This window comes from Acanthochromis polyacanthus, chromosome 6 (assembly GCF_021347895.1).
Source record: "Acanthochromis polyacanthus isolate Apoly-LR-REF ecotype Palm Island chromosome 6, KAUST_Apoly_ChrSc, whole genome shotgun sequence".
NCBI lineage: Eukaryota > Metazoa > Chordata > Actinopteri > Pomacentridae > Acanthochromis > Acanthochromis polyacanthus.
The window spans coordinates 40,581,072-40,608,982 of NC_067118.1; the positions used below are offsets into that span (position 1 = coordinate 40,581,072).

General features: G+C 39.8%; 1 protein-coding gene across 1 annotated transcript; it reads left to right on the forward strand.

Moving 5' to 3' along the window:
• Positions 1-15: 15 nt before the first annotated feature.
• sycp2 (synaptonemal complex protein 2) lies at positions 16-27,845 on the forward strand. Its single transcript, XM_051949759.1, has 47 exons — positions 16-764; positions 2,120-2,194; positions 2,322-2,462; positions 2,548-2,676; positions 3,711-3,815; positions 3,911-3,935; positions 4,218-4,303; positions 4,403-4,497; positions 4,588-4,622; positions 4,717-4,859; positions 4,945-4,997; positions 5,316-5,361; positions 5,607-5,711; positions 5,836-5,896; positions 6,823-6,971; positions 7,127-7,183; positions 7,451-7,537; positions 8,279-8,384; positions 8,967-9,091; positions 9,258-9,326; positions 10,560-10,623; positions 10,720-10,765; positions 11,451-11,521; positions 11,667-12,079; positions 12,181-12,308; positions 12,419-12,455; positions 12,563-12,591; positions 12,701-12,746; positions 12,849-12,892; positions 13,003-13,063; positions 13,167-13,332; positions 13,448-13,512; positions 13,607-13,807; positions 14,403-14,549; positions 15,078-15,236; positions 15,738-15,888; positions 16,459-16,760; positions 17,855-18,145; positions 18,304-18,352; positions 18,569-18,697; positions 19,429-19,619; positions 19,883-19,974; positions 20,216-20,315; positions 20,509-20,567; positions 26,932-27,010; positions 27,297-27,353; positions 27,573-27,845. The coding sequence occupies exons 2-47, from the start codon at positions 2,171-2,173 to the stop codon at positions 27,627-27,629; spliced, it is 4,875 nt and encodes a 1,624-aa protein (XP_051805719.1). The 5' UTR covers positions 16-764; positions 2,120-2,170; the 3' UTR covers positions 27,630-27,845.
• Positions 27,846-27,911: the final 66 nt, after the last annotated feature.

A 27,911-nucleotide genomic window follows, 5' to 3' on the forward strand; every position in this document is an offset into this window, starting at 1 on the left:
GAACCAGACTATATATATAAACAGTTTAGAACCACAGACTGTATGCAAAGAGGTCAGAGAAGTTTAGTGAGTTTCAGGATTGTGCAAATACAGTTCAAAGCAAACCACAAGTCATTCCTTGATACAATTCTACAGTTTCATTTAGCAGACGCTTTTGTCCAAAGCGACGTACAACACAAGCAAGAATTCAGACATAAGGAATAGCCTTTAGAAAGTGCAAAAAGTGCTTCAAGTGTGATTGGTCCAAGGCGATTCCATCAGCATACAACAACTGTTCAGAAGCCACATTGCAAACTATGAATTTGGAGGAAATTTCAATTTGAAAACCTAATTTGCTTGTGCCATCATGAAGAGTAGATGTTGTATAGAAAGTATACAAAAGAAATACTGCTTGAAAAATCTGATTATGTGGAAAGGTAAAGGTGTTTAGGGGATTGCTAAAGAGACTCAAAAAGATGAAGTTTGATGCCAACAGAAAAGAGTAAAATATGAGATGCAATGGCATGGAGCAGGTAGGAGTTAACAAATATTTTCACTTTGTGTGTTTTTGTTTTCCGTTTTCTACCACTGTGATACTGTGGCATGTCTAAAACAAACAAACAAATAAACCAGGACAGCAGGCTCTAAGTAAACACGTCTCTGATTGGACGTTACACAAGTCACGCGCTTCCGTGAATAACGGAAAGACTTCGCGGGGTTTTGCGTTTATAAACTGTCAAAAAATAAGTATTTCGTTATGTTTTCATGCGAAAATTAATAACACGGTAAGTAACTCAATGTGAATAGTACAACGTCATATAACTCTTTTAGTTATTTGGTGCCCGCTGATGCCTTATTGTCCGAAATTATTTTTAGCAGGTAGCTTTCCTAGCATTAGCAGCAGGTACTCAACGTTTAGCTAGCTCCATTATTTTGGGGGAGAAGAGATGTCAGGTTAGTTAGCGAGTAATGGTTAAGCTTATGTGTACAACGATCGTTCATGATATATAATATGTAAAGAAGGTCTTGGAATTACGTTTGGTGAGGGTTGACAAAGAGAGAACCGGTGAAAACGTAGTGGATTTTGTTGACGCGGAGGCACTGGTCCAACCGAAGCGACGGCTAACCGGCGTTTTTCCCGGAGTTGTGGTGCCTGAAATTCTACCAAAAACCAATCGGTACCCGTCTCCAAATGTCTCCAGCTGCTTTTATTTTTTGCATACAGTCAAAACCAGCAAATACACATTAGGTCCCCGGTGATTGTGATTTAGTCTGTAAAACTGTAAGTTTCTTGTAACCGTGTAATTGATGTTTACATCATAATCACATTTAAGATTAGCGGCAGTATTAAAGTATTGTTTTCAATGTTTCTGCTCTATGTGTTTATTTTTTGTAATAATCTTGTTCGTATGTAGAAGCTAGACTGAATGACTTAATTTGCAGATAGGCTTTAGATGTAAAAACCCATCTGCAAATTAATCTTTCTTGTTGGTAACCTTTAAAATGTAGCCCTCATGAATGAAATCAAGTAATTTTGATGCTATAATACCATTTCAGTTCAAATAGGGGCTCCAGTTTTGTTTTGACAAGTGCAAAACTGCATTTTGTGAGTTAAACTGGTCCTTCAGTGCTTTTTTTTGTTATATTCTGAGGCACAGAGCAGGTACAATGACACAGAGATGAGGATATTTGCAAAAGAGATTGTTTGTTTATCTCTTTTGCACTGTGTTTTATCCAGCTGTAGATGTGCACCCCCTGTCAATTTTTTTGAGACACTTTCTCATTCAAATAAATTAGAACCCATCTCAAAACTTTTGACAGGGGGTGTATATAAACAGGGAAATACAACTTTAACCAGCAGCAGACAATCCCTTTTTGGCACAGCCTAGCTCACAGCTTATGTTGGTGCTGTTAAGTGATAACCAAAATGTTTTGATTGTCAGCAACAAATTGACAGACAACACATATTAAAAGTCACTGAGCTCATCCAGCCCACCTCACATCAAGTTTGATAGATGCCTTAAATAGGTTAGGAAATAAATTGTGTTGATTTTACTTGACTTAGCCTATACATGAGGCTAAATATCTGTTCAAGTAATGTTAAGATTGTTAATTTTATGTTTGCCTTTTTCATTTTCAGTCGTATAAAGGATTAGAGACCAAAGGACACTGAAGCTCCTCAGATGCAACAATGATACCACACCAGAGCAATCAGGTGGGAATGCAAGTTTTATACAGTTTGACTGATCAACAGTACTGTAATTTAAGGAGACATTACTCAAATAGTTCTCGTTGAACTAATGGCAAAACGTACACGTTAATAAAACCTCTTTTACGTGTAGCTGGAGAATGCCATCGATGAGGGGTTGAAGAGTGGGAATGCCCAAGCCTTGCAAATATTCTTGCAAAGGGACATTTATGAGGAGATCCCAATGAAATGCTCCCAACAGTTTCTCACCAAACTGGATAAGCTTGTCAACAGGGTAAGATAAAGTCCAGCACACTCACGACCACACCCTGATGCTCTGCTTTTGGTGGATTTAATGCAACTGTTCTGGCATTCTTTAGTGTTTGGCTCAAAGAGATGTCACATCAGCCAGTTTGGGTCTCGCCAGCCTCTCTAAGTGTGGGAAAAACTTGAAACTACCAGGCGACCAAGGACTATCTGGGCTAATAGCTCAAGGCCTGATCAAAAAGATAAGTATACATCTAATAGAGGGGTGTCAAACATGCGGCCCACAGCCCAAAACCGACCCGCCAGAGGGTCCAATCCGGCCCGCGGAATGACTTTGTAAAGTGTAAAAATTGCATACAGAAGACACTAACTGTAGATTGTAAATTTGTAAAACTATAAATTCAAAATAATTTCTAGACCATGACAAGTTGTTTTGATCATAAAATAAAATACTGTACTTCTCATTGCTCTTTTTTGTCATTTTGTGTCTTGTTTTTGTAACATTTTGTTTTGTTTTTGTTGTTTTTTTTGTCTGACTTTTATCGTTGGTCTCATTTTTGATGTTTTGTTTCCCGTTTTGTTGTTTCATGTTTCCTTTTTATCTCGCTTGTTTTTTGTCTCATTTTTGTCATTTTGTGTTTTGCTTTATTCATTGTTTTGTGCCGCTTTTTTGTCATTTTGTTTCATGCTTTGTCATTTTTTTGATTTGTTTGTCCATTTTTTGTCACTTTAAGTTCTTTGTTTTGTTTTGTGTCTCATTTTTTTGTCATTTTGTTTCTCGCTTTTGTCGTTTGAATCTCATTTTTAAAATATTTGTTGTGTTTTTGTTGTTTTTGTCTTTTTTTTAAAGTAAAATGCTATATTGTTCAGTTTCAGATACCTGTGACTAACTCTTTCCTTCCTTTGTAGAAACTCTGTGATTTGGACATTGTAATGGGTAAATGATAAACCTAGGCATAATGTTGTTAAAATTGAACTTACTTTTCTTAAGAAATTTCAGGTTGATCTTAATGTTTTGAAGAAAGATAATTCCTTAAATCTGAATATTTTCAGAATGTACTTTGTTCCACTAAAACAAAGGAAAAATGTGGAGTTGTCATTAATCAGTTATTAAGTTATGATTTTACTGGTGCGCCACTTGAGATGAAATTGCGTTGAACGTGGCCCCCGAGCTGAAATGTGTTTGACACCCCTGATCTGATACATGCAGACACATCGTATTTAGGAGCTCTAAAAGTTTATTTACTTACTTGTTATTGGAACCTCTTTTGTGCACATGCTGCAGTGGTTTGAGAAATGCAGGCAGCTGTGGATCCGGTGTGGCCTGCAGTGGGATGAAACCTTGTTCACGCTCTCCGAGGACTTCTTAAACGCCTTAACGGTGAGCTGGTGTCTAATAATAAACACACTTTCTACGATGAAACGCATGAGTTTTCCTAATCTGCTGGTGTTTTGTGTCTCTTCTTTTTATTTCAGGTGGTACACGAAGCATGTAAAGAGGGTATGCTGGTATATTTTTGTCTTTATTTTCCTTCCATCATCAGTATGCATTGTCTTCACTTAGCCCTATATATTCCACACTGCTTTCTAAATGTTTATAAACATTGTAAAAGCAGAAAAGGGCACTTGTGTCGTTTTAGTTTGTAGGAAAAAATTACATGGAGGAAAATGAGCATCTATCATATTAGATGAGCTTCTCAAAACAAGTTCATTTTGAATCTGAATATCTAAGAAAACAATGTAAGTATTGTGACAGCATTTTTTTCTTTTTTTGTTGTTGCAGGAACATGGGAAGTCACTGAGTGCTTCCTGTATCCCATTGGTCAGTTGGTAGTGGACCCCAGAATATACATCCTGATTAAAAAAGAGGTTAGAGTTTGTTTTAATAACTACTTTTTGATAATAACTTTGAGTCTAACAGACTGAAGTCTTTGCTCATAAATAAACTTACTAATAATGTTCCAACAGGCAATTCGGAAATTTAACTTAATTCTCGACAAAATCCCAGTGGAGCTGAAGAAAGACAGGAAGATCCTAACATCACAGGAGTCCTCAGATCTCATGTACGTCTCAGTCGTTAGCTCATAGAAAGGATTATTGTGACTCATTGTTATAATATCGACATGCCTTTGAACCTTTGTTTTTTTCTTCAGGATCAAACTAGCTTCTCAAATACTGGATGGTGGTGGTAAGTTTTTTTTTTTTCTCTCTTCACAGAGAACCATGATTAGGTACAACAATGTACAACACAGTCTGCTTTATTATTTTATTTTCTTCTCCAGATTATGACTTCCAGTCTTCCCTGATGGAGGCGCTGTGCAGAATGGCCACTCCTCACCAGAGGAGAGAGCAGGCAGATCAATGGTTCAGCATGGGCCATGTGGCCAGCGCTTTTGCAAAGATCCATGATTCTGAGTTTGAGACGGTAAAATTAGATCATTTACGGTCCTTTTCTCATATGCATTCATACCCGGCTATGTAGAATCGGGTGTATCTGTCTGTAATTTCAGGCTTGCCGCAAGTTTCTGAACATGGTGAACGGGATGCAGGGAGACAGGAGAAGGTACACACATACCATAACTGACTGTTATCCACGACATGGTGTGAAAAACCTGAAGAGTCTTTAGAGTTGTGATTCAAAAGATGAATATTTCTATATATCTGTAACTCTACTGCTTTCACTCTACAGAGGGAATAACAATGACTGTTTTGGTCATAGATGAGCCACATTCACCAGCAATGTCACACACACAGACAGTGCATATTTTGTCAGCTTATTTGTAACATTATCTTTTGTTAAACTCACTGAGTACACGCAGTATTTTAGTGTTTTTGATGGGACCAAATGCACAATAACTGAATAGCTGTGTCCTCTCTATAGAGTGCATTCTTACCCGTGTTTGGAAGTTTATCTGGGCAAGCATGAGGTCAGTATCAACTGGATTTCTGTGGTTATAAATGTGAGAGAAAGACTGAATTAGAATCACTCCATAAGTGAATGTCCACAGATACAATCAGCTCATTCTGTCTGTGTTCAAAAAAATCTTCTTAGATGTATGCACTGCTTTAAAACTGCTTTTAAAGATGCTTCTATGGTTGAATGCTGCAATTCATAGTGCTCTTAAGAGTTTTAGTTGGTGTTTTGAAAAGAAAAAAATGTTGTTTTTCTCAGCTGCTGATGCCATCAGATGAGAATCTTGAGGAATTCTGGATTGACTTCAACCTTGGCAGCCACAGCATCTCCTTTTACTTCTCCTTGACAGATGAAGAGACGCAGGTACCTCAAGATCACCAGGTTAGTAACATTTCTGTGCAGCGGATGCCAATATATTCTTGTGCAAGGTCAACCAACATGGACCATCTAGTGGAGCCTAACAAAGTGTGGTTTGACCTTCATGTAGGAGGGCCACTGGGATACAATATGCATCAATGAGAATGAAGTCCAGAGCTACACAGTCACAGGTAATCGAAGCACAAGATCACTGTATTTGTGTTTACTTCACTCATCCCGCTTGCTGCTAATTTTAGTCAGTCAGCACAGTTATATTTAGTGTATGATGGTATTACATGCATCTCCCAAATAGGTTTTTTGTGTAAGTTCTTGCAGCGGTCTTAAGGTAATAATCCCTTCTTCATTTGGCTTTTATGATGATATGTCAAGCTGGAACTGTTAATAGTTTGGATAAAGTTAAGCTGTTTTGCTTCAGTGAATGATAGGCAGCAAGGCCATTTCTCGGGAGTCTAACGTTAAGTAGTGTGATTGTTATTATAAATTCCAGCTGGGTAATGTTATGGCATTAGTGCTCTGAAAGTCTTGTTTAACGTTAGTATTTTACAGATGATTGCAACTTAAGTTAAGCTCCTTGTTAGGCATTAGCTGTTAAAGTTAGTGCTGATAGTTAGATATTCTTTATGCTACAGTAGTGTTAGCATGACTAATACTGTCATAACCATGGCTTAGGGAAACAGTTTGTTTCTGGATTTGTTTTGGAGCATGAGACAAATTTCTGAGACAACAGGTAAAATAGACCTACATTACTTCTAGTGTAGTTAAACAGAACTGTCTGCTACAGCACATCATAATTATGCTGCTTGTGAAGGGGGCAAATTCACAGCCCACTGAAAATGACAGAAACTGAATTAAAATTACCTTGTGACATTTTGTTTTACTCGTAGTAATTGTAAAAATCAGTTTAGAGCTTCCTATCTAATACCATTTCTCGGGAATTTTGATTTTTAGATGACAAATGTGTGTATCTTTAATGGCTTTAGTCTGGAATGGAGCAGAGCAGATTAATCGAGAGCATTTCACTTTATGAAGCTATTATCGTTTTTGCTTTGCCACGTGTTTAAATTATTTGCTTTAAAACAGTTTTCTTTTCCTCCAGTGGCGGGCAAGAGGCAAGTCTTGCAAGTAAAGCTGTCAGAAGTGGTGGTTGTTGGTTCGGTGGAAGGATCCAGTCTCACCATCCATTTCAGCTCCGCCCTGGACATCCAGCAGGCGGCTCGTAACGTCTATGGACTCAAGACAAACAAAGTAGAGATGCCAATGCTTACTCACTCTATCTCCACTTAATGCAGCTCTAATAATAATTTATTATGTTTTCTTGTTGAGAAAATCTTGGCACCCCCTGAAATCATGATCAATTTGGTGATTTACATTAAGAAATCTTTTTCTTTTTCTTTTGTCAGGGCACATCTGTATCAAAAACTACTATTAAAACTAGAACGGAGGTGAACAGTACACAGGTAAATACTGGTTTATAAAGATATTGCTCTCCATATACGGTTATAAGGCGATGCCAAAATCTGTTAACGTGACAAAAACTGGGGGACAGTTTCACAGTATTGAGGCATGATCAGGTTTGCATAAAATTGGTTCAAGTTCAGAGAGAATTTTGAGAGAAAGAATGTGGTTTAATGTGTCAGATTTGCTGAGAACATCTTGAAAAATGTGCAAACTGTCATCATTATGAAACGATTATATGTTTGCATTCTTTGCCATTATTCTTACAGGTTGTTCCAGAGAGCCAGGTGTCCCTTGGAGAAAGCGAGAGAAGCACGGTCCCCTACCTACTGCCTCCCCCGGCAACACATGTACAGGTTAAACTGTTTTCTATTGTTTATTAAATCAAAAATGTAGAGGTTAAGTGTAGCAAGCTCCAACACAGCATGTAGTTCTGTTAGCGACAATGTTCTTTCACAGTTCAGTGAGCTCATAAACATACAGAACCAGGCTTCTGTTTGTACAGAGCAAAAACTTTGTCAAGTTGTAATACAGTCGTAGTACGTCTATGTACAATATAATTTACCGTTTTTTACGCTATTATGTAATCATGATGACTAATAATTTAACAATGCAGAACGTAATGTCATATTTTACGCCTGCAAAAGATGACTCAGCTGTAGATCGAAAACAAACTGACGTCATTTATGATGATCAACAGTGGGCAACTGATAAATACATTTTGTAGCTATTATCATGTACCATTCTGTATTTTAGCTGTATATTTTAAGAATTCCAATAAGTCTAAATTATGGGATGCCATCCTTCTGTAAAAAATGAGCACTTGACACTTCCAGTCCTTAGAAGGAGCCGTAGAGAAGAACCCAACCATATCAAGCTTAATCCTTTGCTGACCAGCATTTGCACCATGAAGGAACCGTTGACACTGAAGACTATGAATGCCTCCTGACAGCAGAATTTCTATATTTCTATTGCGTGAATGACCCTGTATTAACTGTGTATGGAAAGGATTAGATCTGTAACACTCAGTTATGGAATTGCTTGAAAATCATGTTACATCTGTTTGACTCACAGACACATTCTGATCTTATTTTCAGACGGTGACCCCTGCCAAGTCGAGGATTTCGGAGTCCGCCACTTTAGTTTGCTGCAGTGCTGTAGGAAGTGCACATAGTAGCAGTTCTGTCGCTGTTTGGCCAGCAAGTAGGTGACACAACAAAGTGTCAAGAATTATTCTTTTGCTTTAACTTCATGGTGTCACCAATCCTTGGTCGTCTGAAATGTGCTCAAACAGTTAGTTAGTAATTAGCTTATTTGCGATGGAATCACGCACAAGCATGCCTAGTGAGACAGATAAACTGATTGTATCTCAAGAAACCAAACTTCAAAGTTTTCGTTTAGCAGATGTTTTTATCCGAAGCGACATGCATCTGAAAGTAGATACAGCACAAGCAAGGATTTACTCTCGAATGACTTTTCTAGACACGCACACTCAAGGAAAGTGCTTAGAGTGTATTTAAAGATTGAGGTGGAATTACAACCGTTTCTTTCCCGTCTTTTCGAATCAGATAAGATAGTTTCTGCCTGTAAATAAGTTCCCAAACTACTGACTAACTGATTATATTCAACCTGTCTGTTTACATATATCAAGATTCTTATTTTTGTCTTTCTGATAAGAAGCTTCTTTGTCTTTTCTCTTTCACTGTTCTTTTGTTCATGGAGATCAATTGAAACGAGGCACATGCGTTCATCTTTCAAGTATAATATTGTTTTTCACAATTTTAGACACACCAGCCAAGAGAAAGGATAAGTCATCACAGGAGATGGGCCGATTGCGCGAAGCAGCTGTTAAGACTTGCAGTCATAACTCAAAACTTGGCCGCGCAAATGCAGTTGGTGTGGAAGAAAAGGTATGACACAATACTGAAAACAATGCACTTAGACATACGACACAAATGACATCAGTGTTTGAAATACTTCTAGAAGTTCTTAATGGTCGCTCAGAAACAAGACATCATTTTATGCTTTTCTTTTGAAATGTTAGCATAACGTTACCTTCCATGTTTTCTGTCTCAGTTGGATACACCTCAACAGAGCAAAGCCTCCAAACAGGGTGTCAGGAACAAGACAGGCAAATACAAAAAGGTATATAATCATGTAAATAACGTCCTTTTGCTGATATTACTAAAGCTACTTTTGCAGTCTTTTGGAACTATTCAGTTAGAGTATTTTTACTATTTACTATTCAAACTACAGTGCAGACCAGATAACCCCAGATCCTAAGAATGTTTGAAAGAACTACCGGTAGTTCTCACCCAGCCTCTCAAATCAGTATAGAGCATAGAATCTGCACTTGGAAGCACTGCCTTCAGAAAGCTGGTGTGTGAGTGTGTTGGCACTGTCAACTTGACGTCCGTATATTTATTTGCTGTGTTGTTGCGTTTCATTAGTTCATGCCCAGGGACATGCGATACGAAAACATCTGATTTCCACAGGGTCAGAGAAAATAAGAATGTGCTCATCAGGTGGGTGAGAGGAGGATGTTGGTAAAGCTCACATCCATCATGGACAACCCCTCTCACCCACTGCATGACACTATGAAGTCTCTAAGTAGCTTTTTCAGCAGCAGACTGAGACACCTGATCTGCAAGAAGGAGCGCTATTGCAAGTCGTTCATTCCAGCTGCTATAAGACTTTATAACATCAGCATCACTGGCTGATGTTAACATAAAACTGGATTCTATCACATCATCTTTCACCACATAATCTGCACAGTTCCTGCACCATTTGAATGTTTCTGTACTTTACATCACTCCTTAAGCCACTTTTCCCTTCTACACTCTTGAACTTACTGTGAATATTATTACGCTTGTAATTATATTGTTGTTTATTGTTGTTTATTGTGCTGCTGTAACATGGGAAATTTCCCCGTACACGGAGAGTAATAAAAGGATTATCTTATCATTTGTCTTTTGACTGCTCAAGTATCAGAAACAGCGGACAGCAGAAGAGCAAGTTGTACCATGTTCAGTATTAGTTTAGTGGCAGTTGGTTATTAACCGCCCTGCAGCTGAGAATGTGAGAGCAGCCAACTAACATGAGTCAAAATACGTTCCGCTGTCTGGTGTTGTGCTGTTCTCTGTTTCCATTACACCTCTTTGTTTCCGCCTGGATTACTTTGAGACAAGACAGAGCTTGTCAATCTGTTGCTGCTGCGTTGCTGTGTAAACACCGAGTGTTGTGAATACGGTGAAGCAGGTAAAACAAAAGTAGTAGCGTCTTCTCAACTGATAACTCAAATCCTAAACTGTAGGGGGTAGCTGTACATATTTTTTTGTTTTCATTCACTTGTATTTGTTGTCTTTTCATGCCCTGCAGAACATATCGGTTGCAGAAGCAGTAGATTTGGTTCTATCTGAACAAGGAGAAGATAAATGTCTGGGTATGCCATCGCTGTGATGATTTTTACTCAAGAACTAAAGCTACACTGTTATTTATAACATGCTTCTGAACCTATCACTGATCTTTTTACTTACAGAGCCTAGTTTTGTGCCTGACACCCAGCCCAGAAAGGAGAGAAACATGTAAGCAGTGTAAAGACCTTTCGCTCTGCTTGTACCGGGCTTTGCAAAAGTTCTGTTACACTCGGTTTCATGATCTTTAGAGCCGTTTACACGTCGGAGTGAAAAATTCCATTAAATAAACTGAAAGTTCTACCTTATAGGCAGGTGTCCTTAATACAATTTTTTTCTCCAGTGAAGTTGTATCAAGATGGAAGTCAAAAGAGTTGAGATATCTGCTCTCCTTCGTGCTGAACATCAGCCGGATGACCGTCCCCAGAGTCGAGGCTAAAGAATGGTGAAGATCTTTCAGGTCTTCACCATTCTTGAAAGATCATCTGAAAGATCTTCACCATTCTTGAGCCTCTCCGCGACTCTGAGGACGGTCATCCGGCTGATGTTCAGCATGAAGGAGAGCAGATATCTCAACTCTTTTGACTTCCATCTTGATACAACTTCACCGGAGAACAAATTTGTGTTAATGACACCTGCCTATAAGGTAGAACTATCAGTTTGTTTAATGGAATTTTTCACTCCGACGTGTAAACGTCTCTAAAGATCATGAAACCGTGTAACAGAACTTTTGCAAAGCCCGGTAATTTTACCGGTCAGCCAGTGCTCTGCATTATGTTGGATGTGTTTGTGTGTAAATACTGTCTGTCGTTATTATGTCTAAATATGCTGATGTGTTAAATTACGGCTCTTCTAGTTGGAAGAAATTGTCAGTTTCTGAAATGCTGTTGATGCCCTCGAAGAAAAGTAGTCCTCTGCCACAACCTGGTAAACAAGATATCCAGTACTATCACTGTCTGTAAGGTGTCAATGTGTTTTGTGCACATGAAAAGCTAGTAAGAGATGGAAAACCTCGCTACTTTAAAAATGATTAAATTTAACTTTTGTTTTTGAATCCAATTTTTTTGTCTAGAACCTCATTCAAATGTGGTGGAGAAGCAGGACCAGCGTCCATCCTCAGCGCAGAGATGGTCAGTTTCAAACTCAGCCCTTGTCCGTCAGAAGGAGCTCCACATGGAACTCACCAAGCGTCTGCAGCAGGTTCTCGATGAGAGAAGTCAAAATCCTAAACCCCAGGAGCCAGCTGCACTCGAGAGAAAATCATCTAACGTCAGAGGAGACTCTAAAGACAAAAGCTCAGGGGACAAGCGTATTTCTTCTTTGTGTAGTCCCGAAGTGCAGCAGACCCCGAGAAATAGCTCTGCTAAAGGGAAGAGCAAAAGCCAGACATCACTGAAACCAGACGCCGTCACAGTCAAAGCAAAGGAGAGAATATCGACCAAACTTGAAGTTGAAACGAAGAGGACCTCTTCAAGCAAAGACAAAGTATGACTTCTGTGAATTTGTGCAGCATAAATTCCATTCCAGAGTTCTTAATGTTTGTTTTCTTGTTTTATGTAATTCTTACTGCTGCTGTCTCCACTCAGAGAGATGCAGAAGTTGCAGGCAGCATGGTGAAACTCATCTCCAGCCGTTATGAGAGAAAAACCCGATCCACAGGCAAAGACACTGCAGAAACAGTTCGTCAGAGCTGGAGCCGTCCTCTCGTCAGCAGGTATACACATATAGGGACTGCGTGTTTTCTACTCTGTTCAATAAAAAAAAATAAAAAAAACCTAGCTGGCATGCAAGTGCCATTTACTGACTGTTGATTTTTTGTAACAGACCAATCTTCAATATGAGCTGGTTACCAACTGCTAATGTAAGTGATTATTACATGATTTATGATTTGGCTTGGCTTGAATAATATTACACTTGAATCACTTTTGCCTTGCTTGTTTTCTGAAATCTGATCTTTATCTGCTATAGAGAGACACACCTGGAGCTGTCAGAAAGATGTAAGATGACCCAGTTAAAAGATCTGAGGAACATTTGGATAAATCTTTGGCTTTCAGTTCATTTTAGGGTACATTTACTACCTTAATGTGTTTTTTTTCTTTTGGACAGAAATTCAGTTTTTGAATTCAGTACTGATGCATCATTGAGCATTGGGGTAAATATTTCTCATATTTGTTATTTTATTAATTTGGATGTATCGTGTCTAAGTGCTTAAAACGCCACTGCAGTGTTTAAAGCCTCTTTGATTGCACTATAGGGAGAAAACAAAACCCAGACTAACACCTCTGCCATGTCAAGCAGGTAGGGGAAGTTGCCCTGTGGACATATTTACGAAGGAATGCAGTTATTTATTTCCTCAAACGTTTGTCTTAAAATCTGCTTGATTTCATTTTTTCCTAATTGTTTGGCAGTGACATCCACAACTCTTCACTACTGCTGAACACAAACAAAAAAGGACAGCCTGTGGCAAAAGTATGCTTTCATCTTATTGTAGTGTTTTATTAAAAGTATTATGTCTGATGTTCATGCAGGAAACCACACAATTGTCCGTTGTCTGCCACTTTGTATGTTTCAGAACAAGCGGTATGTGAAAAAGCATCTGTTCAGTGACACGGATACGGACTATGCCCAGACAGAGGTCAGCTGGCTGAGAGAGTCATCCAGGAAGCCCAAACCCAAAGTCACCAAATACTCCAGGCAGGCGCCCATCAAAGCCAAACCTGTCCCACTTCATACATCACGTAAGCAAACAAAGACACAGTCAGACTTGGAATTTAAAAAATGTAGCACCAACACTGGATAATAATGTAGTTATTTTAAGACCTTACTGATCCCATGTGCTTTATTTCACTGTAGATGAATCTCCAAAGTCATTCCAGCCGTCTCCAAAAACCGTAACCAATAACACCAAACCCAGTAAGGTAAGGGAGAATTGTTGCTTTTCCTAAATAATATGTTATAACCCTGTGATGCACTGTCCCAGTCAGCCACTGTGTGTCATTGTTGTACCAAAAGAAGCCCGATTGGAAGACGAGCCTGGATAAGCCGAAGAAGACGGTGAAGCCGGCAGCAGCAGCACCCAGCAGACCACATGCGGCTGGCAAGAGGCCCAGGAGAGCTGCAGCCATCTCTACCAAAAGCTACAGGGTGCCGGATACAGATGACAGCCAGTCAGAACCAGAGAAGCCTCCCAGTCCCAAGGCAAAGGACTACTTTATTTTATAGACTTACATTTATTGTTTGTGTCATTTCTGAAGACCACTAAAAAATTAACCAACTATGTATGCTCATACCTATATGGGACACTGTTTTGTCCCAATATCTGTATCTGATCAAGTGTTGTGAATCTGCCTGTACCATTTACAATTTATGATTCTGTTGATTAAAGTAATGATGTTAATTACTGTGGTCAAAGTCACCATTACAATGGAGCAGACAATTCAACATCATTAGAGTCAGTCAAAGGTTTTACATACCTACATGACTTCCAGAAGGCAAACAAAATCATGGCTCCAAACAGTGTGTTAAATGTGCAAATGAGGTGTTTTCACACCTTGCTTCCTAAACTCGTAATTAAACACCAAATAAACTGTTCAGTGTAAATGCCTAGGAAGTTGTAACATTGTTTAAATAGATTATCTAAGCAACAAGCACCATTTAAAAATGCATGTTTCTTAGATGTTACTTTTTTGAAAGACAAAAATCTGAAGATTCCTTATGTGGAGTCAGGTATTTAATCGATTATTACAGATCAGAATTTGTGGTGGGCAGACTTGAGTTAAGTACACCTTTTTTCTGTCCTTCCAAATAGTTCTCCTCCACCAATCATCTGAAGAACAATGAGGAAACTCACGAGGCTGCCCAAATGAAGACGAAGAGGACGACCAGTAAACAACCGAACAAAAGCTATGTGAAGCTAGTGACAGAGTGTGTGTCAGAGAAGGAACCTCCTTCCAAGGTCTCAGAATCCTCCAGACATCTGACTACATATGTCTGAAAACATACAGCATCTGTGTCACCACATGCACAAACTGTAATCAACTTTGTAAACAACACGCTCTGACCTAGTTGTGGGACTGTAACTACAGTGTGCCAAACAGACACAGTTTTATTTTCTAGGATTGTGGTGCTTAAATTCATACTGTTACCATCATGTTAGTGAAGTAAAAATACAGTGAGCTAGTATGCATTTGGTAACAGTCCTCCAGAACAATCAAAATTCTGAATATATCACAGTCAATACATCACAGTGGTCTAGAAATCAAATAATTTTGTCTGATCAAGAAATATTTAGTCAACTTTTCTTGGTTGTAAGATGTGGTGACAGTTGACACATTGTCTTTCTTGACCTTGCTGCTGAATCGTGTAAAGTCTGTAAGACATTTGATTGGTTGCTAATTATGTTGTTGGCGGCACAAATGCATGTTGTAGTAACATTTGACAGTTGCAGTAATGTCAAAGCTGTCTTTGGTTTGTCTGTCAACAGAAATATTTTGTAGGCCAGAAAGGGAAGAGTGAGAAGACGTGGTCAGAGGTTCCACAGGTAAAGAAGAGAAAGAACACATTGCCTGAGCAATCCGCTGATGGCTACACGAGACAAGACAGCAACAAGCAGTCAGATCTGAAAAAAACATCTGGTCTTAAGGTGAGAACCCAGACCTTTTCACTGGCATTCAGGCTCACGTTCTAGTTCAGTCCTGCAAAGAAAAATCGATCAAAAATAACCAAAGTATTCTCATATACTGTAGAACAAGCGACAGTCACTAATTTTAGAAAACGCTGACATCTTTTACACAGCATGGATAATAAATGCAAATTGGCACCATTTGTGCTTCGCAGAATTATTGCAAAATGTGCACTTTGAAGCATTCAATCAAGCAGATGAAAAAATTGATGGTCAAAATGTTGTAACATTCATAACTGGCAGGTTTCTCAAGCCATTTTCCAAATTATATATAAATACCTGTATACGGCGTACTGCATATAACTTAGCATCAAAGGGTAGATAAACATCAGGTTGTTACTTTCTGGCTGTATGAAGCTGGGAATGAGTCACGATCTTGAACACATGCGTGCTCATTGTGCCCCTGAAGAGGTTTCATATCCACCGGCCATCTTAAATAACAGAAACACTTTTGTTCAGCAGCTGAGGCCTGATAACGTTCTTCAAGAAACTTCGAAGTTGAATAAGAAAAATATCATCCCTGCCCAAGAACAGATGAGTGCATTGAAGGATTCCTGGGCTTCCTGCCAGACCTCTTTCTGTCCGTCTCCTCCTTTCATCGAGAAGATGAGATGTAAGAGTCTATGGAAAGCTAGTCACCGGCATCAGAGTTAGATAACAGCCATTAGAAACTGCTCACATCAGCTAATATCTCTTAAATGATTCATAGTTAATCAAATGGATTGTTAATTTCCTCACAGCGGCCACACATTTCTTTAGAGACCTTAATTCCCATCACTGACGTACAGTATATTGCTTTTGTTTCTGTTCCACTAAGGTATCAGTCTTATTCATGACCAGAAAGAGGATTTACATTTGTCCCACCTCAAAGGAAGTTGTATAGTAGAGACTATTCTTCAGTCAAAACTGAAATTATTGCACCTATTTTAAATAATACATTTATTTGACCATTTCCGTCCTAGTTATTAGAGATTTATATTAACCCTGTTGGCAGACGATACAATCTCTCTTTAGTACTGATGCATCTTCACACAAAAAGTGTTACGTAAAGAGCCATATTGCTCTCCAGCCTCTTCACTGTAAATTGATATGAAGAAAAGCATGTATGTATTGACCTTCTGCTCTCTGTTCAACTTCTGAAGCCAGCTGTTTGAACATCTGTGTTTATTTTGGACCCTCGCAGCTCATGGCAGGTCAGACCCAACATTGGATTTGACCTGCTCCCCGGTCCTCAGCCCACAGGGGTCCCCACTCCCTGCCTCCCCTAACCCTCTCTGCCAGGACACCCCCTCGCCGATCCCGCTGCTACCCAAACCTCGCTCCACAGCCAGCAGTAAAGGAGCCTGCGAGCCCTCGTCTTTCTACAGCGCAGAAAAAAAGCGCAGCAGATCCAAGACTCTGTCCATCCAGCCTGTCCACTCTCTGTCTTCGCGGGGAGGTCAAACCTTTGCACCCAGTCCTCCCAGTAAACCTGGTGCAGCAGAGGTACATCACCTTACTGACACTGTATGTTGCTCTCATTCGTTCAGTGTCAGGGGTTAGAATGACATGCAGATACTCAGTGTAGTAGTGTGCAAAAGTTTGAGGTATTTTAGATGTCGCAGAACAAAAAGTAGTCAGGTTTTGTGTCTTTGTATCTGCATTACACTGTTAAAAACAGCTGTAATTTTTTAAAATCACTTTTAAGATTTTACCTTTGCAAATAGCAATTTATTCCAGTATGATGTACGTCTGATGAAAAGAAAGAAAAATGCAGCTCTTAACAGATTGAAAGGATAGACTAACCAAATATGGATTTGATTGCAATGAGTTAACTGTTAAATAAGTCATGATATTTTCCATTGTTCAAGTACTTAAAGCTTCTTCACAACCCTGCACATCAGGTCAGCACAGCCTAGAATGCTTTTGCGGTCAAACCCAACTGAGTATGGTATTTAGCGTCTTTGAGTGATTCACATACTTTTACTCTACGTGGATGTCACTGACGTCACATGGCAGTAACCAACGTGAGAACCCCTCGAGTAACATGAATGGTGGTGTGACTTATTCTTACCAGTAACCTAGAGATTAAGGAAGTAGGTCTGTAACCTGAGCGCTGGTGGCTGAAATTCAGAGACCAGCTGAGAAAACAGAAATAACATTTGTCTTCCTGAATCCCTATCTTTCGATGTTTGGGGTTCTCTTTTTAAACAGACATAATGAATCCTAAACTGCTGAATCCTGCACTTTTTAAGAGCTCACGTGACATGACACAAAATAAATCAAGCCATTCTCGTGGTTGGGCCATTTGAGAAATTCCCTGATAAATACATAACATAATTATGTAGAAAATGTTGGAATTGCTCGTGATGTTCTGAACAGTTAAGTAGCATGATTAAACTCCAGGCAGAGCAGATAATAGCACTGCAGCACTTCATCTATGCCTCTTAACGTACTGTAGAAAATGTCTTTGTCATTTACTGTCACTAATCCATGGCAGACATGCTGATTATATAACCGCACGATGAGTTGCCATATTTCTTCTCGCCTGTAATTTCTAATCAGGCACCGTACTCCTCCAATCTTCATTTTGTTTACAGGTGTGTGCAGTCACGACGCACCTGTCCTCTGCACCTCAGTCTCCTTTGTCCCTGTCCACTCAGTTCCTCATGACATCCACACTTCTGGACTTGGACAAGCCACCTGTGCCCTCTCCTGCTCAGTCACCATTACCTGAAGAGAGCGTTAACTATGGTCACCACTCTGGTTTCAGTAAAGTGTCTTCAGCGTCCCTAGCTTCAACGAGCCGATCGTCCGCTAAGTCATTAGCAGTGACGAGCAGAGTGAAGGACAGCTCCACTGGTTCTCTGACTGTGTCTCTAAAAACAGAGGTGAAGGCTCTTCACTGAAATTTATTCTATATAATTGTATTGTTATACCTCGTTGGACAGATGTTTGGATGGATGGAAACACTGAAGATGGTTTACTAATAGAGTTTTTGCATTTTTAAATAAACAAGAGACTAAAATGCTACTGTCCGCCCTGACAGAAAACGCCACGTTCATACCCAGACCTACAGCATGCACAGCTTATATCAGGTAAAATATCTTTTGTTTTCAACTTGTTCTGTTTTCCTAATGCCTATAATCTAACTCCACCGATCAGTTCCACCTACAGAGTGCAATTCTTATAAAATTACATATAATAAGTTGTCATTATGGGTACAAATCATTGCTCTTTTTTAGAGAAAATCCTTGTGCTAAGAAGACGTCGTATCATTGGTACGGTATTATTCTGCGTGACTCTTGTTACAGGACCGAGCCGCAAGCGCCACATCTCCTCATCCAGTGATTCTGAGGAAGGTGAGAGGGAAGAAAGAAAGAAAAGCAAGATGAGAGAGCAGGCTTCTGTTCGGATGAAGCCAAGAAAATTGTTCAAATCCCGTGAGACATATTTTTTTGTACTTGGAAAATTTGTAGTAAATGATCCTGTGTCTGAAATAAGATCTTTAAATCTTTTGATGAAATAACACCCATCCAAAAATCAGTGGCTCTCTTTCGTTGGTGTTATTCTTCTCTGTGAAATTCTGTAATCACAGTCAGCTCTATCCCATAAGGCAGCTGCATGATTTCTCAGTTGATGATTTGGATGCAATATACAAGACATTTAATGTAAGATTAGGAACTAAAGCAGGAGTCAATCTTTCACCTCTGACAATATTTCCTCATTATTTCAGCAGCTAGATGTCGCGGTCAGGCCCAGAGCTGGGGAGAGCAGCAAGAGGACAACAAGAAAAACAGGCCAAAGGGAACTGTGAAAGTTATCAGGGAGAGAATGTCAGAAGAGTATAAAAATAGAGAGGATAAGACCACAAGAGACAGAACTCATGACAAAGGTACCCTTTACTTGCTTTTTTTTTAATCTAGACATCAGATTCAGTGTTAGATAATTAGGCAATGAACAGATCTTGCAATGAGAATCTCTTCCTTTTTTGGAACAGTTGCTAAAATAATTGCAAAAAAATTGAATGTTAGCATGTACCAAAATAAAATTGTCGTCGTACACAAAGTTAAAAAACATTTTTAATGATAGAAGTAGCTACTGTAGTCATCTAGTGAGGTTTTCAGTGTCTTCTTTTTAGTTTTCCTTGCCGTTCTGTCACTCTTGCCCACAGTCGCTGAGGTGTCTTGTGTGGACGAGCTGAGCCAGGTGATGTCTTATTCCCCCATGAGCTCCAGTCACTGGGAGGCTGAAGTGGTGGACAGAGACATGGACATGGATGAGGATTTAGAGTTGCCAGAAAGCTCTTTAAACCCAAGTGACCTGTGTCAGAAGTTGAGCTCGGAGCTGAATAAGAAGTTTCAGGTTAGACATGCAAAGACGCGTTTATAAAGTCATCAGGAAAGGAGAACATGCGGCATTCTGTGTTGTAACGAGGCCTTGTTTGGGAAGAATGTTTCAGGCGAGGTGACCGTGTGTGTTAGAGAGAGCACTGATAGGGTTTATTCTGCTCTCATGACTTGTCTTGAACAGTTCTTACCTCTTTTTAGCTCTATTTTAATAATTCTCTACTGCTAAACTGTTGTTAACTGATAGTCTTATTGAACCAGTGTCTATTTCATCTTTAGAACCGTTACAAGGTGGAGGTTTACAACAAACAGTCCCTGAAGACCCTTCAGCAGCACGTCTCCTCCATTAATAAGCAGGTTAACAAACGCAGGTAAGCGAGCCATAAAGCTAACATTTCTGTCTAATGCACTTATTCAAGAATAGATATGAAAAATAATAAGCAAATTTAACATTTGGTACCGCTAAGTTATAACCAAATTTGATGACTAATTCGTCACTAATGTGGCTGCTTGAGAAAATGACTGAGCAGTAAAAGCAGTCGGTCAGTCTTCTAAAGCAGCGTTAGGTTTACTCTGTCACTTAAAGGTATTATTTCTTTTTTCTTTATCTAGAACTGAAAGGCTTGGACACCTTCAGAACGTCCTCTTTGAAGAGATCCGCAAATTGGAGCAGGAAGACACACTGCTCAAAAGCATGGAGAAAGACCTGGCTGTACGTTTCTCACTCTGTCAGTTGGTTTTCTCACACAGACACGCACTCGTTGTGTGATATTTTTGAGGGAAAGTGTGGAAAATTATATTATGTAACACGAAATATCTCACCATACATTATTCCGCTAGACTGCCACTAATTCTGATGTGTTGATTTGACCTGTTTCAACTCTTTCTTTTTTTTTTTTCTACAGGTTTACTGGAAAAAGCAGACTCTGGCTTTTCATTCTTACCAGGAGCAGGAAACCAAGAGGTAAAATTTAGGCTTGTGTGTGTTTGTGTGAGCACCGGATTATGTAGCTCCGCAGGCTTGAACCCAAATACTCTGTAAAACATTAAAGAAGGATTAAAAAGTGTGACAGGAAATACATTTTTCCTCAGGCTTATCATCGTCAACTAAACATGCTCCCTAAAGCTATTTTCCGGAAAGACGTCGACGGTGCTTCTTTGTATGACTAAGCTGGGGTTACTGATATTTTGTTAGCAAGCCGTCATCTACCATTCTCTAGTCAGTACACACATTTACCATCATTCCTCATTGCCTCACCCTCTGCGCTTTTCTTAGCACATACGGTCCCAGAAGTGGCCGGTCATAAAAATAGCATTTCTTCACATGACAAGCTCAAGCGTACCCCACATCAGTTTCAGTTTTATGACTAACTCTGCTCAAAATATGCTGTTTAAAATTCAAAATATCCCATTCTTTGTTCCCTCCGTCCACAAGTCTCAGTTCCTTCTGCTGAAACGCAACGCGTACAGTCTATTCTTACCTGCTGCCGCCATGATTCTGAGAAGTGATGGTGTTAAAAATGGAACTGTGGCTATTTTAGTCACGCTGCCATACAGCACGTGATGCAGGAAAGTCACTGTTGTTGTTGTTCCGGCTGAGTCTTTTACTGTATTTTGTCAGCGGTTTGTCATATTACCAGGAAATCCTAGAGGCGTCATTAGAAAGCAACTGGAACTAAACGGGAAGTCAGATTGTTTTTTGCTGAAGTTCTTGGATTACGAGATCATTATTATTATTTTATTTTGTCTTTTTACTTATCATCACTGTGATAGATAGATAGATAGATAGATAGATAGATAGATAGATAGATAGATAGATAGATAGATAGATAGATAGATAGATAGATAGATAGAGTAACCTTGAACCTTGAGGTACATTGCTGCTATTACCAGGTAGTTTCACTTTGAGGGACTTATGAGGGACATTAGAGCCATCTGCATGTTGTAGTGTACGTCAGACAGCTCTGAATAGGACAGGAGAGCTCTGGAACCTCACCGGTTTTTATGCTGTGGCTTATCAGTGTAAATGCTTAAACCTATGCTTTATTGTAGACGTTCTGCTTTAGCAGGCATTGTTCAAAAAAATCTGTTTGATTCTGCATCACTGACGTACAGTGGAGGGGGTTAACGGTGAATTCTGAAGTGTTTACATACTGGTAAAAACACGCATAAAATAGAAAATACAGCTTCAAATTAAGCTGTTTAGAGAAACCATTTTTAACTCATTAAATACTGCTGTCGTGTCACGTAAACCAGAAATCGTTTTCCACACAGAGTGCTTTTATTATTGTTTCCTGTGTTCCTTTTCCACCCACACAATATATGCATTTCTGCTTTACCTTGGGCGTTCAATTCAATTCAATTCAATTCAATTTTATTTATATAGCGTCAATTACAGTCAAATCGTCTCAAGACGCTTTACAGAACCCATATGCCTGACCCCCAGAGCAAGCCCAAAGGCGACAGTGGCAAGGAAAAACACCCTTTTAACAGGGAAGAAACCTCGAGCAGAACCCGGCTCTAAATAGGGGGGACCCATCTGCCTGCTGGCCGGGCGGGTTGAGAAGGACAGAAGAGGGCAAGGGGGAGGGATGGGAGAAGAGGGAGGGGTGAGAAAGCAAGGAAAACACAACACACATTTGAATACATGCATGACAGGATATGTGACACAGACAAAGTATAAGCTAACATTGAAAACTGACTCATAGTTTACTCTTATGATGTACGGCTCTGACATTAAACATACTCCTTATATAGCTAGCAGTAAAATTCAAACAGTATGTAAGTTAGCATAACAGTATATTGAAGGCGATGCAGAGTTGACTCGTGGAAAAAGGGAATTGGAAGCAGAGGGCTGGTGGAAGGTCAGTAGCAGCATCCCACAGTGGACATGGTGGAGACTGGACCAGCTGGTGGAACATCGACCGCAGATCTGAAGCATCCAGCTCTGGGACCAGGGACACTCGGAGAAATAGCACAGGGGGAAACAGAGTGAATGTACTGCAATAACGGTATACATATTAAATGTAAAGGTAGATAGAGAAGGGCTCAGTGCGTCAAGAAAAGTCCCCCAGCAGCCTAGGCCTATAGCAGCATGACTAGGGGCAGAACGAAGGGACGTCCAAGAAGGAGTCAGCTGTACAATGAAGACACAAGCCGAACCTCTGTGGGTCACCCAGTCAGCCCCAACTATAAGATTTGTCAAAAAGGAACGCTTTAAGCCTGGTCTTAAAAATAGAGAGGGTGTCTGCCTCCCGAACCCAAACTGGGAGCAGGTTCCACAGGAGAGGCGCCTGATAACTGAAGGCTCTGCCTCCCATTCTACTTTTAGAAATTCTAGGAACAACAAGTAAGCCTGCAGTTTGAGAGCGAAGAGTTCTACTAGGATAATAAGGTACTATCAGATCTTTAAGATATGATGGAGATTGGTTATTAAGAGCTTTATATGTCAGAAGAAGGATTTTAAATTCTATTCTGGATTTAACAGGAAGCCAGTGAAGAGAAGCAAGTATAGGGGAAATATGATCTCTTTTGCTAACTCCTGTCAGTACTCTCGCAGCAGCGTTTTGGATCAACTGTAGATGTTTGAGAGAGCTATTTGGACAACCCGATAATAAGGAATTGCAATAGTCAAGCCTGGAAGTAACAAAAGCATGAACTAATTTTTCTGCATCACTCTGAGACAGAATGTTCCTGATTTTTACAATATTACGCAGGTGAAAAAAGGAAGTCCTACAGACTTGCTTTATGTGTGAGTTAAAGGACATGTCCTGGTCAAAAATAACTCCAAGATTCCTCACAGTAGTACTGGAGGCCAATGTGATGCCATCCAGAGTAACTATTTGCTTTGAAAGCGAGTTTCTAAGATGTTTGGGGCCAAATACAATGACTTCAGTTTTGTCTGAATTTAGCAGTAGGAAGTTAAAAGTCATCCAGGTTTTAATGTCCTTAAGACAATCTTGCAGTCTAGCTAACTGATCAGTTTCATCTGGCTTCATAGATAAATACAATTGTGTGTCATCTGCATAACAATGGAAGTTAATACAATGCTTCCTAATAATATTGCCTAAAGGAAGCATGTATAATGTGAAAAGTATCGGTCCTAAGACAGAACCCTGAGGAACTCCGTGATTAACTTTAGTCTGCTCAGAAGAGTTATTGTTGACATGCACAAACTGGAACCTATCTAATAAGTAGGATTTAAACCAATCCAGTGCTGTCCCTTTAATGCCAATTGAATATTCTAGACGCTGTAATAAAATTTTGTGGTCGATTGTGTCAAACGCTGCACTAAGATCTAACAAAACAAGTATAGAGACTAGTCCATTATCTGATGCTATGAGAAGGTCATTAGTAACTTTCACTAGAGCTGTTTCTGTGCTATGATGCACTCTGAAGCCTGACTGAAACATTTCAAACAAATTATTCCTTTGTAGGTGTTCACACAATTGATTTGCAACTGTTCTTTCCAGAATTTTAGAGAGAAATGGTAGGTTGGATATCGGTCTATAGTTAGCTAACACATCTGGATCTAAAGTGGGCTTTTTAAGCAAAGGTTTGATGACAGCAACCTTAAAAGCCTGTGGTACATAGCCTGTTACTAGAGAGAGATTAATCAGATCTAACATTGAAGAATTAATTAAAGGTAAAATCTCCTTGAAGAGTCTAGTTGGGATAGGATCTAAAAGACATGTTGATGGTTTGGATGTAGAAACTGTTGAAATTAGTTCAGAGAGACATATAGGAGTGAAGAATTCTAAAGATTCATCAGGTCTAACAGCCAATTCAAAAGCATCTGTGACATTTGTAGGAAGGGCCAGATTAATTTTATCTCTAATCATAACTATTTTCTGTGTAAAGAAGCTCATGAAGTCGTTACTGGTTAAAGCTAAAGGAATACAAGGTTCAACAGAGCTCTGACTCTTTGTCAGCCTGGCTACAGTGCTAAAGAGAAACCTAGGGTTGTTCTTGTTCTCATCTATTAAAGATGAATAATAAGTTGTCCTGGCATTATGAAGAGCTTTTTTATAGATTACTAGACTATTTTTCCAAGCCACATACACTACCTCTGAATTAGTGGAATACCACTTTCTTTCCAGCTTTCGGGATGCCTGCTTTAAAGTCCGCAGCTGGGAATTATACCAAGGAGCAAGTCTTCTCTGAGATATAACTTTCTTTTTTACAGGTGCAACACTATCAAGAGTTGTACGCAGTGAGGCTGAAGCATTATTAACATAATAATCCACTTCTGTGGGGGTAAAATAATAATATTTGCCTTCTGATTTATCAGTAAATGTTGCTGAAGTAAACAGTGAGGGTATTATTTCCTTAAATTTAGATACTGAATTGTCAGACAAACACCTACTGTAATGATATTTGTTCTCAGCTGCTAAACAATCCTTTACTTTAAATTGAAATGTTATCATAAAATGGTCAGAAAGAAGAGGGTTCTGGGGAAATACTGTTAACTCTTCAATTTCTAAGCCATAAGTCAGGACAAGGTCAAGAGTGTGATTAAAACTATGAGTTGGTTTATTTACATGTTGAGAAAACCCAATTGAGTCTAATAATGAATTAAAAGCTGTTGTAAGGCTGTCGCTGTCTACGTCAACATGAATGTTAAAGTCACCCACAATAATAACTTTGTCTGAACTGAGCACTAATTCAGATAAAAAGTCTGAGAATTGAGATAAAAACTCAGAATAAGGAGCAGGAGGACGATATATAACAACAAATAAAACTGGTTTCTGAGCTTTCAAATTTGGATGAGAGAGACTAAGAGTGAGATTTTCAAATGAGCTGTAATCAGGTTTAGGCCTCTGGTTCAATTTTAAACTAGAATGGTAGATTGCTGCTACTCCTCCTCCTCGGCCTGTGATTCGAGGAATATGACAGTTAATATGACTAGGGGGAGTTGATTCGTTTAGGCTAACAAATTCTTCCTGCTGCAACCAGGTTTCAGTCAAACAGAACAAATCAATCTGGTGATCAGTTATCAACTCATTTACTAGCAGAGATTTAGACAAGAGAGATCTAATATTTAACAGACCACATTTAATTTTCCTGTCTCTTTGCTCTGTTGAAATAGAGGTATTAATTTTTATTAAATTTTTGTGGTTACTATTTCTTTTGTATATTTTTGATTTGATTAATTTATTGAATTTTGGTGGTCGGGGGACAGACACAGTCTCAATAAAATTAACTGAATTAACTGAATTACTGGAGGGTGACAGCTGTGAGGAAACTGCAGAGAGGTGTGTAAGACTACAGCTCTGCATCCTGGTCTTAACTCTGGGTTGTCATGCTTTAGGAGTACTAATAAAATCAGCCATATTCCTAGAAATGAGAGCTGCACCAGCCAAAGTGGGATGGATGCCGTCTCTCCTAATCAGACCAGGTTTTCCCCAAAAAGAGCTCCAATTATCAATAAAGCCCACGTCGTTTGATGGACACCACATAGACAACCAGCGGCGAAACGACGACATGCGGCTAAACATGTCATCGCTGGTCAGATCAGGCAAGGGTCCAGAGAAAACTACGGAGTCCGACATGGTTTTGGCGAAAGTACACACCGATGCCACGCTAATTTTGGTGACCTCCGATTGGCGTAACCGGGTGTCGTTACCGCCGACGTGAATAACAATCTTACTATATTTACGATTATCTTTAGCCAGCAGTTTCAAATTTGCTTCTATGTCGCCCGCTCTGGCCCCTGGGAGGCATTTAACTATGGTCGCTGGTGTCGCTAGCTTCACGTTTCTGACTATGGAGCTGCCAATGATCAGAGTTGGTTTCTCAGCGGGTGTGTCGCTGAGCGGGGAAAAACGATTAGAAACATGAAGCGGTTTGTGGTGAGCCGGGACAGCAGGCTTGAGTTTAGGACTGTTTTTCCTACGAACTGTCACCCATCCACCCGGCTGTTCGGGCGCTGCTAAGGGACGGCTAACAGATGCTACACAAGCTAAGCTATTGCGGTCCGCACCGGCTAAGGGGGCCTGGCTAGCTGCTAGCGGGTTATTTTCCATGGTGCGGAGCCGCGATTCCAATTCGGAGAGCCTCGCCTCCAGAACTACAAAAAGGCTGCACTTATTACATATATCGTTATCACTAAAGGAGGCAGAGGAATAACTAAACATGTGGCACACTGAGCAGGAGAAAGAGAGAGAGGGAGAGGGAGAGGAAGAAGCAGAAGCCATGCTAACACCACAACACAGTGCTGAAACAGGAACAGGAAATGACGCAATACGCTCACCGTAACGTCAGACGTCCAGGGAAAAGTTCTCCCGACCATTTTGTCTCTTCGTGACTGTCTGTCCTCTTCCCTCCAGAAACGAGACCATGAAGAGAGCCCTCCAGAGCGACACGTGTCCCAGCTTGGAGTACGAGGAGAGAATCTTCACATCCCAGGTCTGACGCTCAGACCGTAACTTCATAGCTCACGTCTAACAACGTGCTTCATATTCACTCCAGTGTTAGACTGATTAGCTGGGCAAATCTAGCGCTCAGCTTTAAGTACGCACATTTATTCACACTTCTTGTATTATTTTTATAAATAGAACATATCACCTCTGTCTGCGTGCCTAGTTATTCTCCACATTTGCTTATCTTGTGTGTTTTTACCGCTTGCATGTTCCGGCTGTCTCATATTCTGTCACCACCCCTGAATCCCTGCTGCTCTGCCTGCTGTTTACAGATGTGCCTGATAAGAAAAGGCATGAAGTCAGCTCAGGACAGACTCCTCAGTGAGATGGTGAGTAGACGCAAACACAGGAGACTCTTCAGCACTGAATAGACCCGATACACTCAGACTGGCTTTCTGTTTGCCTTTCATGTTGCGTCCTTCACCCTGTCAGCAGAACAATGCTGCTTTTAGAGCCTCAACATAACATCCATTCCTGATGATGTTGTGTAAGATTTTAAATTTAGTGTCTCCCCTGACTGTTTCTTTGTGCTTTTGTACCGTTTGTAGCTTGAGGGGGAGATCCAGAGTGTGAAGAGAGGACTGCATGCTTTGTTTTTCCCGTAGTTCAGCTCTACTGATTTTAAGCGAAGGCGTTTGTTTTTTCAAGTTCTGCTTTTATTGTAGATGTTAGATTTTGTTCTCATGTGTTGGAAATGTTGTAATTCTGATGTTTATTATCCGAGAAACGTTTTAAGTTCAGTCATTTTTGGTATTAGTGTTGGTAATGTGTTCCTACATGTATTTAACAGCTTTGGCTCTTATATTTGGATTCCCCGTTAGTTCTCGTTGGTCATTTAAGTTATTTAGGTAAAGCTAAACATTCAAGATCTATAATGTATCAGTTCC